Source organism: Dendrobates tinctorius, unplaced genomic scaffold, assembly GCF_039654945.1.
Source record: "Dendrobates tinctorius isolate UK_male_01 unplaced genomic scaffold, ASM3965494v1 ptg000351l, whole genome shotgun sequence".
Classification (NCBI taxonomy): Eukaryota; Metazoa; Chordata; class Amphibia; order Anura; family Dendrobatidae; genus Dendrobates; species Dendrobates tinctorius.
The window spans coordinates 3005317-3018712 of NW_027362017.1; the positions used below are offsets into that span (position 1 = coordinate 3005317).

Consider the following 13396-nt stretch of genomic DNA (forward strand, 5'->3'; position numbering starts at 1 on the left):
AGCTCCAACCTAGCATCCCCCCTCATCTATCCCATTGAGCGTCTGCTCAGTGAGCAGAAGACTCCTTTCCATATTGTCTATGGATCTCAGTTTTGCCAGCTGCACATTTAGATCCAGTATCTGGACTTCCAAATGCACAACGTGCTCATATCTCGCACAGCAGTATGCACCCTCGACCGGCTGGTCAAGGACTGCATACATGTGGCAAGACGTGCACTGGATGGCATTAACAATGGTGGAGCACATTCCTAATGGGGATTGCACAAAACAGAAAAGATAAGTAAAAATTAATAAAAAGTATTAATAAAATATAACAGCAATTCAGTAATACCTCCCTTGGAAACTCCCTGAATCCAAAGTCACTGAATCACAAGTCACACACTTACCACAGTTCGCATTTACACTCAGGTCACACTCGCTCAGGCAGGAGATTTAAAAGAGATTTTTTTTTCCCTTTACCAACAAACCACCCTGCTGCTCAGTGCACTTCCAAAAGGTTGCGTAGGCATTTTTCATTAGAAAAGTGTTTTCTTTCTTTCGTTTAACACCTTCACTCCTCAGAGATTTTCACTTTTTTTCCTTTCATTTTTTCATTTCCTGTTTTCAAGAGTCATAACATTTTTATCTTTCTGTCCTCATAGCCATATGAGGGTTTGTTTGTTGCAGGACAAGTTGTACTCTTGAATGACATCATTTGTAATGCACTGAAAAGCAAGAAAAAAAATCAAGTGTGTTCTAAATGTAAAAAAGTGCAATTAATTTATCATGTTCACTAAACAGTAAAACTGACCTGCCATTAAGATTCTCCAGGTCATTGCATTTATATAGATACCAAACATGTATAGCTTTTTTTTTTTATTAAAGTGGTGGAAAAAAAATTGGAAATTCATAAAAAAAATTTGCTTATGTCGCCATTTTCCAAGACTCGTAACGTTTTCAATTTTCAGGATCTGGGGCAATATAAAAGTTTATTTTTTGTGTATTGGATTAAATTATTTTATATTGTGATAGATCGGTCTATTACAAATGCAGCAATAACAATTATGTGAAGTTTTAATGTTTTTTTTAATTGTTTTGTTTTCAATGGGGCAAAAAGGGGATGATTTGAAGTTTTGCACAACATAAAGAAGGATTTTTCCAGCGTCTCCAGGAGATAAAATAATAATTGCTTTATTGAGAATATAAAATCTTCTTACCATCAGGTAAAAACGACATAAAGAGGCGTATGAAGGGGAGCAATCTCCTACGCGTTTCACCCTAAGAGGGCTTAATCATGGCCCTCTTAGGGTGAAACGCCTCTTTATGTCGTTTTTCACTTTTTACTGTATTTAATAGTCCCCTTAGGGGACTTGAAGCTGTAATTGTCTGATTGTTTGTACTATACATAGCAGTGCTACATAAGGAATAGATAGCAGACAGATTCTCTCCTTACTCTGCCATACACAGAATTGTTTGTTCTTGTTGGTTAATAAAGAGCCACTGACAGGTTTTTCTGTCGGCAGCTTATCTTAGCGAGAACATAAAAGGGTCGTCAGACTGAAATTGGACATGCTATATCCCTATCTGTCCTGATATCAATTCTTGAGGGATTATCGGGAAGCCCCCGTACACTTTAGACTATCAGCCAAGCCCACTGACGGCAGGTTCGGATGTCGTTGAGCTACTATATATGGGGGGGCTTTAGATGCCCCAATTATGAGTGTGTGATCAGCAGTTACCCAAATCTTTGGACCCCAACTAATTAGCAGAGCAAAGCGTCTATAGAAGTTGGGGGCCTTGCAGGGAATTTTGCTTTAGGGCCCACGGGCTCATCTCACCCATAAGGTAAATCTATGGCATTCGTCGTACATACACTTGCCTCCAATGTGTCAATGTTTTATTTTCCATGTTTCATCTCGTTAATAGGAACAGACGTAAATGTTCTGAACAAACAGAAGAATTTTGTTAGCCACGTAAAGTGCCGCAAGGCGTTAGATCTGAAAAAAGGGCGCGACTACCTGATATGGGGAGTGAGGACTGATCTTTGGGACCAACCTTCTGGGTGAGTGATATGAGCAATATATTCCCAATATGGTAGAATCACGGTTATTGGGGCTCATAAACATATGAGATAAGGGCAAGATATTCCCATTATTGTACATTGTACCATAGACAATAGACACAGAGACAATCTGCATTATACAGAACTCCTGATTCTATAGCCATTATACAGATGATAAAGCTTCACTGGACACCATATACTGTCTACGATCACCCCCAGGAGCTGACTGCAATACACCACACGCTGCTGTTCACTGTCCGCAAGGGAAAAGGGTTTTAGGTAGCGCTACTGCCTGAGTGGGCGACATACATACAGAGGGGTATTCAGTTACTTTACTGTTAAAATTTTAAATAAAATAAACAATAGCAAAAAAAAAACTACGTATATACATAATTTTTTTTTAATTTTTTTTTTTTTTAATTTTAAATAAGGTACCAACAAACTTATAGAAATATAAACAAGACTAAACTAACCACTACCCCACGCTCAAGCCCACCATTCCCAACCCCCACACTGACCTGAGAGCTGGTCCTGCGTCTCATGCCTCAGTCCATGTCCAATGTCCATAGGCAGAATCAGGCAGTGCCAGTGTTTTCCCAAACACCCCAGTGTCCCACAAGATAAACCCACCTCCCCCCTTTTCCCACCACCCGACCTAACATCTACACCCAAATCTATATCCCTATATACAATATATACAGAAACAAGCAATACCCACAAATCACAAAGCCCAAGTTCGGCGCCTGCAGCCCTACATCACTGTATACCGATCACAAAACAAAAATCTACAGTGTCAGCAGCAGCCCACCACCAGCAAAGGAGATAACCAGACTAGGGCACACTAAAAGAAAAGCCCATCCAGAGGAGAGCGGCCCTACGTGTGCCCAGTCTCTCATACTCCAGAGAGCGCACCTTCACCAGGTCACCGAGTATGATCCTAAACACATCGTCCACTGGGAGGATTTTCCGTTGAGTCGATACTAAGCACCATGCATTCCACATGTGATACCTAACCACTGCACTAACTAGAAATAAGGTGCAGTGGTCCCAGCCACCAAAGTCTCCGAATGCTCAATAGGCCCATTCCGCATAGGAGAGACCGGCCAGCCGAGACCAGATGGAGGCGTCCACCCTGTTGTACACCTCTGTGTTGAAGGAACAATGAAGCAGGAAATGGTCTATGCGTTCCAGCACGGTACCAAAATGCTCCCGAGGACAGACAGTTCCTGTCCGCAGAGCTCCTACACTTCAGATTGTCTCTCACACACAGTTTCCCATGGATGAAAAATCTCGCCACCCTTTTCTTGAACATCTCCCTCTACTCTGACATACTTCTACAAAGATCCAGTAAGGGTACCTGGCTCTGAAGAAAATCCTCAAAGGACTGTCTTATGTCTGCTTCTTCCAAGAGAGATGAATTGAACCTCCAAAAGCCTCTTCCCATCCGGAGGGTTACTGTAACATTCAGAGAAAACAAAATTAAACAGTTGTCAGAGAACTCCACCTCAACAACAGACACTGCTGAAGAGACAGCTTCCTCCTTTAAATAAAACCTATCTATTCTGGACCTACAGTTACCTCTATGATAGGTGAAGCCCTCGTGGTCTGGGGTGTGCCGAATGTGGACATTCACCAGGCGAGCCTCACTAGCTATACAATTAAGGGCGACGCTATCATAAGTCAGCTTGTCTCTGGAACCTCCACTATCTCGGGGTTTCTTGACAGTATTGAAGTCCCCTCCAAAGACAACCTGCCGACTTGTAAAAAGGTAGGGCTTGATCCTCTTAAAGAGACACTTCCGGTCCCATTTAGATTGGGGACCATAGATGTTAATAAGCCGGAGCTCTTGTCCCTTCATGACGACATCTAAGATCAGGCACCTCCCCATTTCTATCTCAATAACCCATCGGCATTCCACCGGTGCGGTAAAAAGGACCGCCACTCCACTATACGGCTCGGCTGCAAGAGACCAATAGGAGGGCCCGAGTCTCCACTAACTCTTGGCTTTAAACACGTCTGCCATATTTCGCAGTCTGGTCTCTTGCAAAAAGAAAATGTCAGCTTCAACATGACTGAGAAAATCAAAGGCCACAAATCTGGCTGTATTTGAATTTATGCTGGCGACATTAATGAAAGCCAGCATCAACGGACTGGGTACCACCATCATTGGTGATTGAGTTAGATGGCTTTTTTCTTCCCACTCCCCTTATCCTCCGCCTCAGAGGAGGAATCCTTCTCCCTCTTTAACGACACAGAGGTGTCCATTCCCACGTGTTTTTCTTTTTGTCGTCCTCGTCTCCGGACTCTGGGCCTGTCCCTCCCTCCAAGGACCTTACATTCCCAGAAGAAGGAGACTCGGCACCCCCTGTAAGCTCCGCCGAAGCCGGAACCTCACCCTTAGCTTGCTCCTCAGAGGAAGAGATGTTCTCAAGGGCTTGGAACTGGTAAGAAAGACAGAGGGGAGTCAGTTTTTCCTTCCTTAGGTACCTTGGTCAAAGCATGAGAAGATGTTTTATCTAACTTCTTTCTCTTCTTTTTGGTGCCGAGCTTACGCTTGTCCTCTAGCCACTGCCTATTATCCTCATCCATGCGTTCATAATGGGAGGATCCGGAGGCAGTGGCAGTTTCCTCCCTGTTGTCACAACCCATGTTTGGATCTGTGGCAGATCTGGGCTCACATATAACCTTTTTTTTCCTTCAAGCCTCTGGCTTAATGTTAGTTTTTGCCCCCGGTGGCCGCCGGTATTATTACAACCTTAGTGGCTGCTAATGGGTTTTGCCCCCGGTGGCCACTGGGGTTATTACAACCTTGGTTGCTGCTAATGGGTTGCCCCCGGTGGCCGCTGGGGTTACTACATGTGTAAATTAGCCAGCAGGTGTTAACCCTCCCCTCCTTCCTATAAAAGGGTGTCAGGTGTTCTGGATCACTGTTGGTGATACTGGTCATTTCCTAACCAACCTTGGAGGAGAGAGGAGCTATTGGAAGCAGTGCTTTGCAGCTCATCTAGAGCTTGGTGATTCAGCTGTGCAGTTGGAAGCTGTATCCTGGTGCCGTACATTGTTGCCTCAGGAGCATTGGCAACAGAGAAAGCTAATTTGTTTGTTTTCCCTGTCTGTTATTTTCCCTAATGTTATATTAGTACAGCGGTGGGACGGGTGTACGCACTAGCCAGTTCCCTAGCAATGGATAGGTGCAGGGCTAGTGAGGGACTAAGTATCCTGGTTGGCGACAGGTTGAAAGAACTTGTATAGGGAACGTGAGGAGTGTTCAGGGACACAGCCTCAGGGGAGTGCAGGAGGTGTCCACGTCCCCATTCCCTATTGTAGGGCCCACCGTTGTAACTGTGTCCCTGGTGTTCCCTTGTTTGTCTTGTCGTTTTAGTTACCGACCTGCTAGTCGCATCACACAGGGCAAGGCATTATGTGACACCTGTGGATCCTCCTGACCTCCTCATCCAACTCATCATCCCTCGGGGCATCAGCAGCAAGACTGGCATCCAGGACAGGGGTCACCTCAGTAGCCAGGGGCTCGCCCAGCTCCATCTCCTGTCTGCGCTTGTCTAGACGCCTCAGCTGGGCAGGCATCTTCTTATTGCTTTTCCTCCTTGGCCCCTGAGCTCCCTCACCCCTGCTAGTCCCTTCCCCAGCAGAATCAGCCTCACAGCTTTTTCCATTGGGGTCACGACTGCATTTGCGAAGGAGCGAGGACAACGGCTGAATGGGTGACCTAAGTCACCACACTGGTGGCTCTTAATCTACACACAAGATGCAGCAAGATGGCCGATATCCCCACACAATGCACATTTCTGCACAGTGCAGTTTGCACTGAAGTGTGTGGGGTCACCGCACTTGTGACAGAGCTTCGGTTGCCCCTGGTAGAAGACCTGGATACGATCCCTACCAAGGAAGGCAGATGATGGAATGTGGGCAACCGTACCACCTGAACGCTTAAGTTTTACCATAAACATCCAGGCGCCTGACCAGATACCATACTCATCATGGTTTTTCTTTGGCATCTCCACCACTTCTACATATCGGCCAAGCCACGTCATGATGTCATAACAAGAAAGCAACTCGTTACAAGTCATCACAGTCACGTTCTTGACTTGATTTTGGTGAGACACCGCCTGGATGGCGAAGTCTCACCAGCCGGGCTCATTTTTTGCCAACTCATAATTCGACCAGAAGAGATCAAGCCCCTCTGGCCGAACAAAGCTGACATCAAACTCAGGTGTGGAATAGGGAGGAGCGCCACAACCTTAGAGGACATGCATCACTGCCCCTCCACCGAAGACGGACTACATTCCTACGCACCCTACCTTGCCCGGCTGAAGGGAGGGACCACACTGTATTTCCTCCATTTTGCTCTCGGAAGGCCCCGTGGCCATGCCTCTCTATCCAGAAGGATAGATCAACCTGTCGACCCTCTACCATTAGTGATCTCTCCCCCTTCTTTAGAGCCTCCAGGAGACGCCGCTGCAACATGCCGTCCCCAGAGCCCGGAGACGAGGAGGATGCCCTATTTCCCCCGGAGGTGACAGTAGCATAACTCCTGATGGGTTCTGCCACCACCAGGGGGGCAACCGGACCAGTGACCACATCAACACCACTATTACCCACCTTCATAACCCCCTTTCCCTCCACCAAACCAGCAACCACACCACTAGACAAAGAAATTTCCTCATCCACACCTCCCACCACATTCACTCCTGTGGGACCAGTGACAACAGGGGGTGGCATTTTGACCTCCGCCTCATCAGGCACAAGGGGCTCAGTCTCGTCCACAGAACTGGAGGCGACCTCACCCCTGGACTTACGTGTGCCCACCACATCATCAGTTGCTAATTGTTGTTGCTTCACTGTTGATATCAGGTGCCACTGATCTTTTGCCGCTGTAAGGCACCGCTGATCCTTTATATCAGTATCTTGCTGACCAGCGGCACCAACACAGAATAGGACTTTGGGAGGACCGTAACTACCGGTAACCCCCTCATACTGCTGCCGCTTCTCAACTAAGTGATCAGTAGCAACAGTATTCAGGGGTGCCGAGGCTACAGGAGCTGCCCCAACACTGGACGGCTCCCACCTCCCACTGAAGAGCATACCACAGTATCGTGGCCTGACCATTCGCCCGCCGCCAATTCGCTCTCACTGTCCAGCCTCTCGACTGATGCACCTCCTGCTACATCCCTGCTACTACAAGCAGACACGGAGCTCTGTGCCTCACTACCATGCTCTGTACGCTCCCGGTGCCTTTGCACCGGATCCACAGCAGAACCCAGGCTGGGCTGGGCAATGGGGCTTATACAGCCAGCTGACCCTGCAACTCACTCAGGGGGTACCGGGAGGGGGGCATATACATAGCTTACAGCTTCGTGCAGCTTTGGCTTGGTCTTCTTTGCCTTTTTCTTCTGGCCCCCAGATGCCTCCTCTGGTAAATTGTAACCAAGATGGAAATTCTGAAGGCACACTGAGGACTCCGGGAGCTTGCTCTCCGCCATTAGTGCCTCTTCTTGGCTGCTGTTACCATGTCTTCCCCAGAGCCAGCAGAACTGCGCCCAGATGTTAATGTCGCCTGTCGTGCAGGAAACTCGTTGCACGTGGCCTGCGGGTGACTTTTCAGGCTGCCAGGTGGGGCTTTCTGCTGGTCTTCATCATCATCATCATCATCATCCACCTTGCTCTCAGACTGCAGCCCCATCTACCTTAGCTTTTTGTTGTCATCCATTTCTCTAACTCTGTCCTCAATCATTAGTTTTTCCTTGAATGGTCCACTTTTCTCTCTTAGAAAGGATTTTCTGACTTCCAGCTCTTAAGCTCATGTTTGAGCCTCCTTACCTCCGCCTGGAGTTGCGTCTTCCTCGGTTTGGAGGCACCTGCAGCTTTGGTACTTGTGTGGCGCAGCTCATCCTGGAACTTCCTGATGGTCTTACTCGCTTCTTCATACTCATGGAGGTGGCTCATGACCCGGGAGCCATAGGTGGACACAGACTCCTGGGGTCTCTGCAGCCCCCAACCTTCCTCAGTGAGGTCGGCCTCACCAACGTGAGCACTCAGCTTTCCTCCGGAAGGACCGCCATCTTGCACGCTACTAGCAGGCTTCTCCTCCATGTTAGAAGCCTTGCGGCTTCTCTGGGTCTCTGCAGACTTGGGGGAAGTAGGAGCCACATTGTTGCGACTCGTGGTGGAGCATTTCACCCCCGAGTCCTCTGATGTGCAGGCCGGTTGCTGATTTCTTCTGCCCAGCACCGGCCTGGTCCGGGAAACAGAAGCCTGGGGCTTGGCTCCTTCACTCATCCCAGGAAGCCCACTCCCTCCCTGGGCAAGAGAGAGAGCAGGTCCCTAGGTGGAGAGGTGATGGTTCTCAGGAGCTCAGGAGCACACAGCACGATCAGCAGCGAACACACCCTCAATTAGCACAGCGAGCAACAGCAGAACAGAGCTGCACTCAGTATTCTGCTGGTGTAGTCATTGTGTACATACATTACATTACTGATTCTGTATTGATCCTGAGTTACCTCCTGCATTATACTTCAGAGATGACCTCACTATTCTGCTGGTGGAGTCACTGTGTACATACATTACATTACTGATCCTGAGTTACATCGTGTATTACACTCCAGAGCTGTACTCACTGTTCTGCTGGTGCAGTCACTATGTTCTTCCTTCATGTGTTATGGCCTCCTATAATGGAGCAATAGTTATTTTTCCAGTCTCACATTAGTGTAATGTCTGATATAAAGGAATCATTTACCTCTATAAAAAAAATCACCTGCTCTGTACAGGATGTATATCTTTGTACCGTGTTAGCCAGTAGATAGAAAAATATTCAGAATTGAGAGTCCTCAGTGGTTGATACCTTTTAATGGCTAACTGAAAAGATGGTAACACATTGCAAGCTTTCGAGACTACTCGGGTCTCTTCATCAGGCATAGACTAATACAAAATCTGAAGAGTCACATATTTATGCACAATACAGCACAGAAAAAATGCAATAGATGAGACAAGTGACGTGAAGCAGAATCATGATTATGGGAGAGGGAGAAACATAAATATTGGACCAGTTCATAGATAAGGAGTCTGGATGTTTTATTGTCCTCTGATTGGGGTCTCCTAATGTGTTGTGATGCCCCCACAAGGTCTTAGGAGCAAATTCTTTAATTGATGTAAAAAGACATAAATCCATGCGGCACATTCATTTCAGCATTGAGAGTGTCAAAGGTCATCATAAATTTATACTCACAGACTCTTCTCTCTCTCTGAGATGTGAAGTTACCTTTCAATACCAGTAATTTCATATCCCTGGTGTTGTGGTCCAGCATACAAAAATGTTTTGCCACAGGTAGATCCATTCTTTTTTCTCTTATTGTGTGACGATGAGCATTCATCCTTGTTCTAAGCTTTTGCCCAGTCTCCCCCATATACAGACCCCCAGTTGGACATTTAGTACAAATAATTAAGTACACCACATTAGATGTAATGCAGCTGAAAGTACCTGGGATCTTGTAGTCCTGATGTGAGTTGGGGATCTTTATCTTGTCCATGGTCATTATAGATGGACATGTTTTACATTTTTTCTGGTTGCAAGGAAAGGTTCCTGCAGCTGTTGGAGAGGACAGGGAGCTTCTGACAATGATGCTTCTTAGATTTGGGGGCTGCCTAAAGCACAGTAGTGGGGGGTCTGGAAAAATGGATTTTAATCGGGCATCTTTTTGTAGTAAAGATTGTAGTTTCCACGCAGCTCCCCTTAGCACTTCCAGATTTGGGTTGTAGGTGACTACTAGAGGCACCCGGTTATTTTCTTCTTTAGCTTTGTAATGTAGCAGGTGATTCCAGTAGGTGAGTCTGTGAGTATAAATTTATGATGACCTTTGACACTCTCAATGCTGAAATGAATGTGTCACATGGATTTATGTCTTTTTACATCAATTAAGGAATTTGCTCCTAAGACCTTGTGGGGGCATCACAACACATTAGGAGACCCCAATCAGAGGACAATGAAACATCCGGACACCTTATCTATGAACTGGTCCAATATTTATGTTTCTCCCTCTCCCATAATCATGATTCTGCTTCACGTCACTTGTCTCATCTATTGCATTTTTTCTGTGCTGTATTGTGCATAAATATGTGACTCTTCAGATTTTGTATTAGTCTATGCCTGATGAAGAGACCTGAGTAGTCTCGAAAGCTTGCAATGTGTTACCATCTTTTCAGTTAGCTATTAAAAGGTATCAACTACTGAGGACTCTCAATTCTGAATATTTTTCTGCTCTGTACAAACACTCAACAAGCAGGAGATGTTGTGAGATTTCAGCTTTGATGTCTGCAGAATTATGAATGTAACTATAGACAAAATACAGGCCAGACGTCCTGTCAATAACACTTTGTGGTAGGAATGTAATATTCTTCCTTTCATGTGATATAGAAGGGTTAATGGTTTGCCTTTAATTGCATTTATTTGCCTTTTGCCTCTCATTGCTAGACTAGACGCAGCAGTCTGTCAGTCTCCTCTTCAAGGAGACTATACTTCTTATCATATATGTTCTCAGTAGTTAGCCACAACATGTTCTGGGTACATGGTAAATAAAGTATGACCCTGGGTAATGGTGCGGGCTACATGAGCTACATACACTTACATTTTGTTGTAAATGGTATAAAATATTGCCTTGTGTTTGAGTATACAGTGGGGCAAAAAAGTATTTAGTCAGTCAGCAATAGTGCAAGTTCCACCACTTAAAAAGATGAGAGGCATCTGTAATTTACATCATAGGTAGACCTCAACTATGGGAGACAAACTGAGAAAAAAAAATCCAGAAAATCACATTGTCTGTTTTTTTTTCATTTTATTTGCATATTATGGTGGAAAATAAGTATTTGGTCAGAAACAAAATTTCATCTCAATACTTTGTGATATATCCTTTGTTGGCAATGACAGAGGTCAAACATTTTCTGTAAGTCTTCACAAGGTTGCCACACACTGTTGTTGGTATGTTGGCCCATTCCTCCATGCAGATCTCCTCTAGAGCAGTGATGTTTTTGGCTTTTCACTTGGCAACACGGACTTTCAACTCCCTCCAAAGGTTTTCTATAGGGTTGAGATCTGGAGACTGGCTAGGCCACACCAGGACCTTGAAATGCTTCTTGCGAAGCCACTCCTTCATTGCCCTGGCGGTGTGCTTTGGATCATTGTCATGTTGAAAGACCCAGCCATGTTTCATCATCAATGCCCTTGCTGATGGAAGGAGGTTTGCACTCAAAATCTCACGATACATGGCCCCATTCATTCTTTAATGTACCCGGATCAGTCGTCCTGGCCCCTTTGCAGAGAAACAGCCCCAAAGCATGATGTTTCCACCACCATGCTTTACAGTAGGTATGGTGTTTGATGGATGCAACTCAGTATTCTTTTTCCTCCAAACACGACAAGTTGTGTTTCTACCAAACAGTTCCAGTTTGGTTTCATCAGACCATAGGACATTCTCCCAAAACTCCTCTGGATCATCCAAATGCTCTCTAGCAAACTTCAGACGGGCCCGGACATGTACAGGCTTAAGCAGTGGGACACGTCTGGCACTGCAGGATCTGAGTCCATGGTGGCGTAGTATGTTACTTATGGTAGGCCTTGTTACATTGGTCCCAGCTCTCTGCAGTTCATTCACTAGGTCCCACCGCGTGGTTCTGGGATTTTTGCTCACCGTTGTTGTGATCATTCTGACCCCACGGGGTGGGATTTTGCGTGGAGCACCAGATCGAGGGAGATTATCAGTGGTCTTGTATGTCTTCCATTTTCTAATTATTGCTCCCACAGTTGATTTCTTCACTCCAAGCTGGTTGGCTATTGCAGATTCAGTCTTCCCAGCCTGGTGCAGGGCTACAATTTTGTTTCTGGTGTCCTTTGACAGCTCTTTGGTCTTCACCATAGTGGAGTTTGGAGTCAGACTGTTTGAGGGTGTGCACAGGTGTCTTTTTATACTGATAACAAGTTTAAACAGGTGCCATTACTACAGGTAATGAGTGGAGGAAAGAGGAGACTCTTAAAGAAGAAGTTACAGGTCTGTGAGAGCCAGAAATCTTGATTGCTTGTTTCTGACCAAATACTTATTTTCCACCATAATATGCAAATAAAATGAAAAAAAAACAGACAATGTGATTTTCTGGATTTTTTTTTCTCAGTTTGTCTCCCATAGTTGAGGTCTACCTATGATGTAAATTACAGACGCCTCTCATCTTTTTAAGTGGTGGAACTTGCACTATTGCTGACTGACTAAATACTTTTTTGCCCCACTGTATCAGATAAAGTGATTTGCCCACGACCTGTGTGCAGTCTCCTTTGTCTCCAATCGCGCTTGTAAATTAAGGGTGTAAACTCCTAATTTAGCCTCACTGGTGATCTGGCATGCCTGACTTTGGGTCAGAACGCAAACAGCTACAACACATGTAATGTGCAGTTAATACTGTGCTATAGATATTCAGTGCATTTTGCATATTTTATATTTCCTCTTTTTAGTTTTTCCTACATTATTGGAAGAGACACATGGATCGAGTGGTGGCCCAATAACAGAGAGTGCCAAAATGCAGAAAACCGACAGGAGTGTGACGATTTCGAAGAACTTTCTGAAGCTCTGGAGCTTAATGGCTGTGCAACATAGGAACATCACAGCTCCTCACACTTGTGTCTCTTTTGCTCTAGTTCTCTTTTGATATTTTATCTGACAATAAAGCTTTTATTTGCTAATCATTAGATTAATTTTATTGAATAATATTAAGCATTTTCTACTTTCAGTTTTTACTCACGTTTGAAAATCACAGAACGAGACTAAATTCTATGTGACCCCACAAAAAATCAGCCCAGTAATGTCCCGAAAATGTAGATGATAGTTAAGCACTAAAATGCTCAGGTGCTCATTGCTCGCGTCAGTGAAATTGGAATACTAGGGTACTCAGACAGAACAACGAGCCCAATGTAAGTCTATGGGAGACCAGAGCATTTTTGCCGCGATCCCCCCGGGGGTCCTTTAAAGGTCTAAAACCGTCTGAAACACTGCTCAAATGACATGAGGACATAATGGGGATTGCCCCTGGAAGCATTCCTGACTACTAGTTCACAACTTAAAACAATGTTGTCAGAGTTTCATGCCATTTTTACCGGTGCACCAAAAAAACACACCATAACGAAACCAAAACGGATTTTGTTGGGAAATATGTAATGGTACATCCTTTCCAGGTTAATGACTTAAAGGGAATCTGTCACGCTTTTTTTGCCCTATTGGCTGCCAGCATAGACATTCTGTAATGCTGTAGATAAGCCTCCGATGTAACCTGAAAGAGAAGATAAACACGTTATATTATACT

General features: G+C 45.2%; 1 protein-coding gene across 1 annotated transcript in view; it reads left to right on the forward strand.

Annotated features, from left to right (window-relative positions):
* C3 (complement C3) overlaps window positions 1–12779 on the forward strand; it is an 89253-nt gene extending 76474 nt beyond the window's left edge. The window contains exons 40-41 of the mRNA XM_073562453.1: window positions 1906–2041; window positions 12552–12779. Coding sequence (XP_073418554.1) covers window positions 1906–2041; window positions 12552–12693 — 278 coding nt within the window. The 3' untranslated portion in view covers window positions 12694–12779. The remainder of the gene's footprint in view (window positions 1–1905; window positions 2042–12551) is intronic.
* Window positions 12780–13396: the final 617 nt, after the last annotated feature.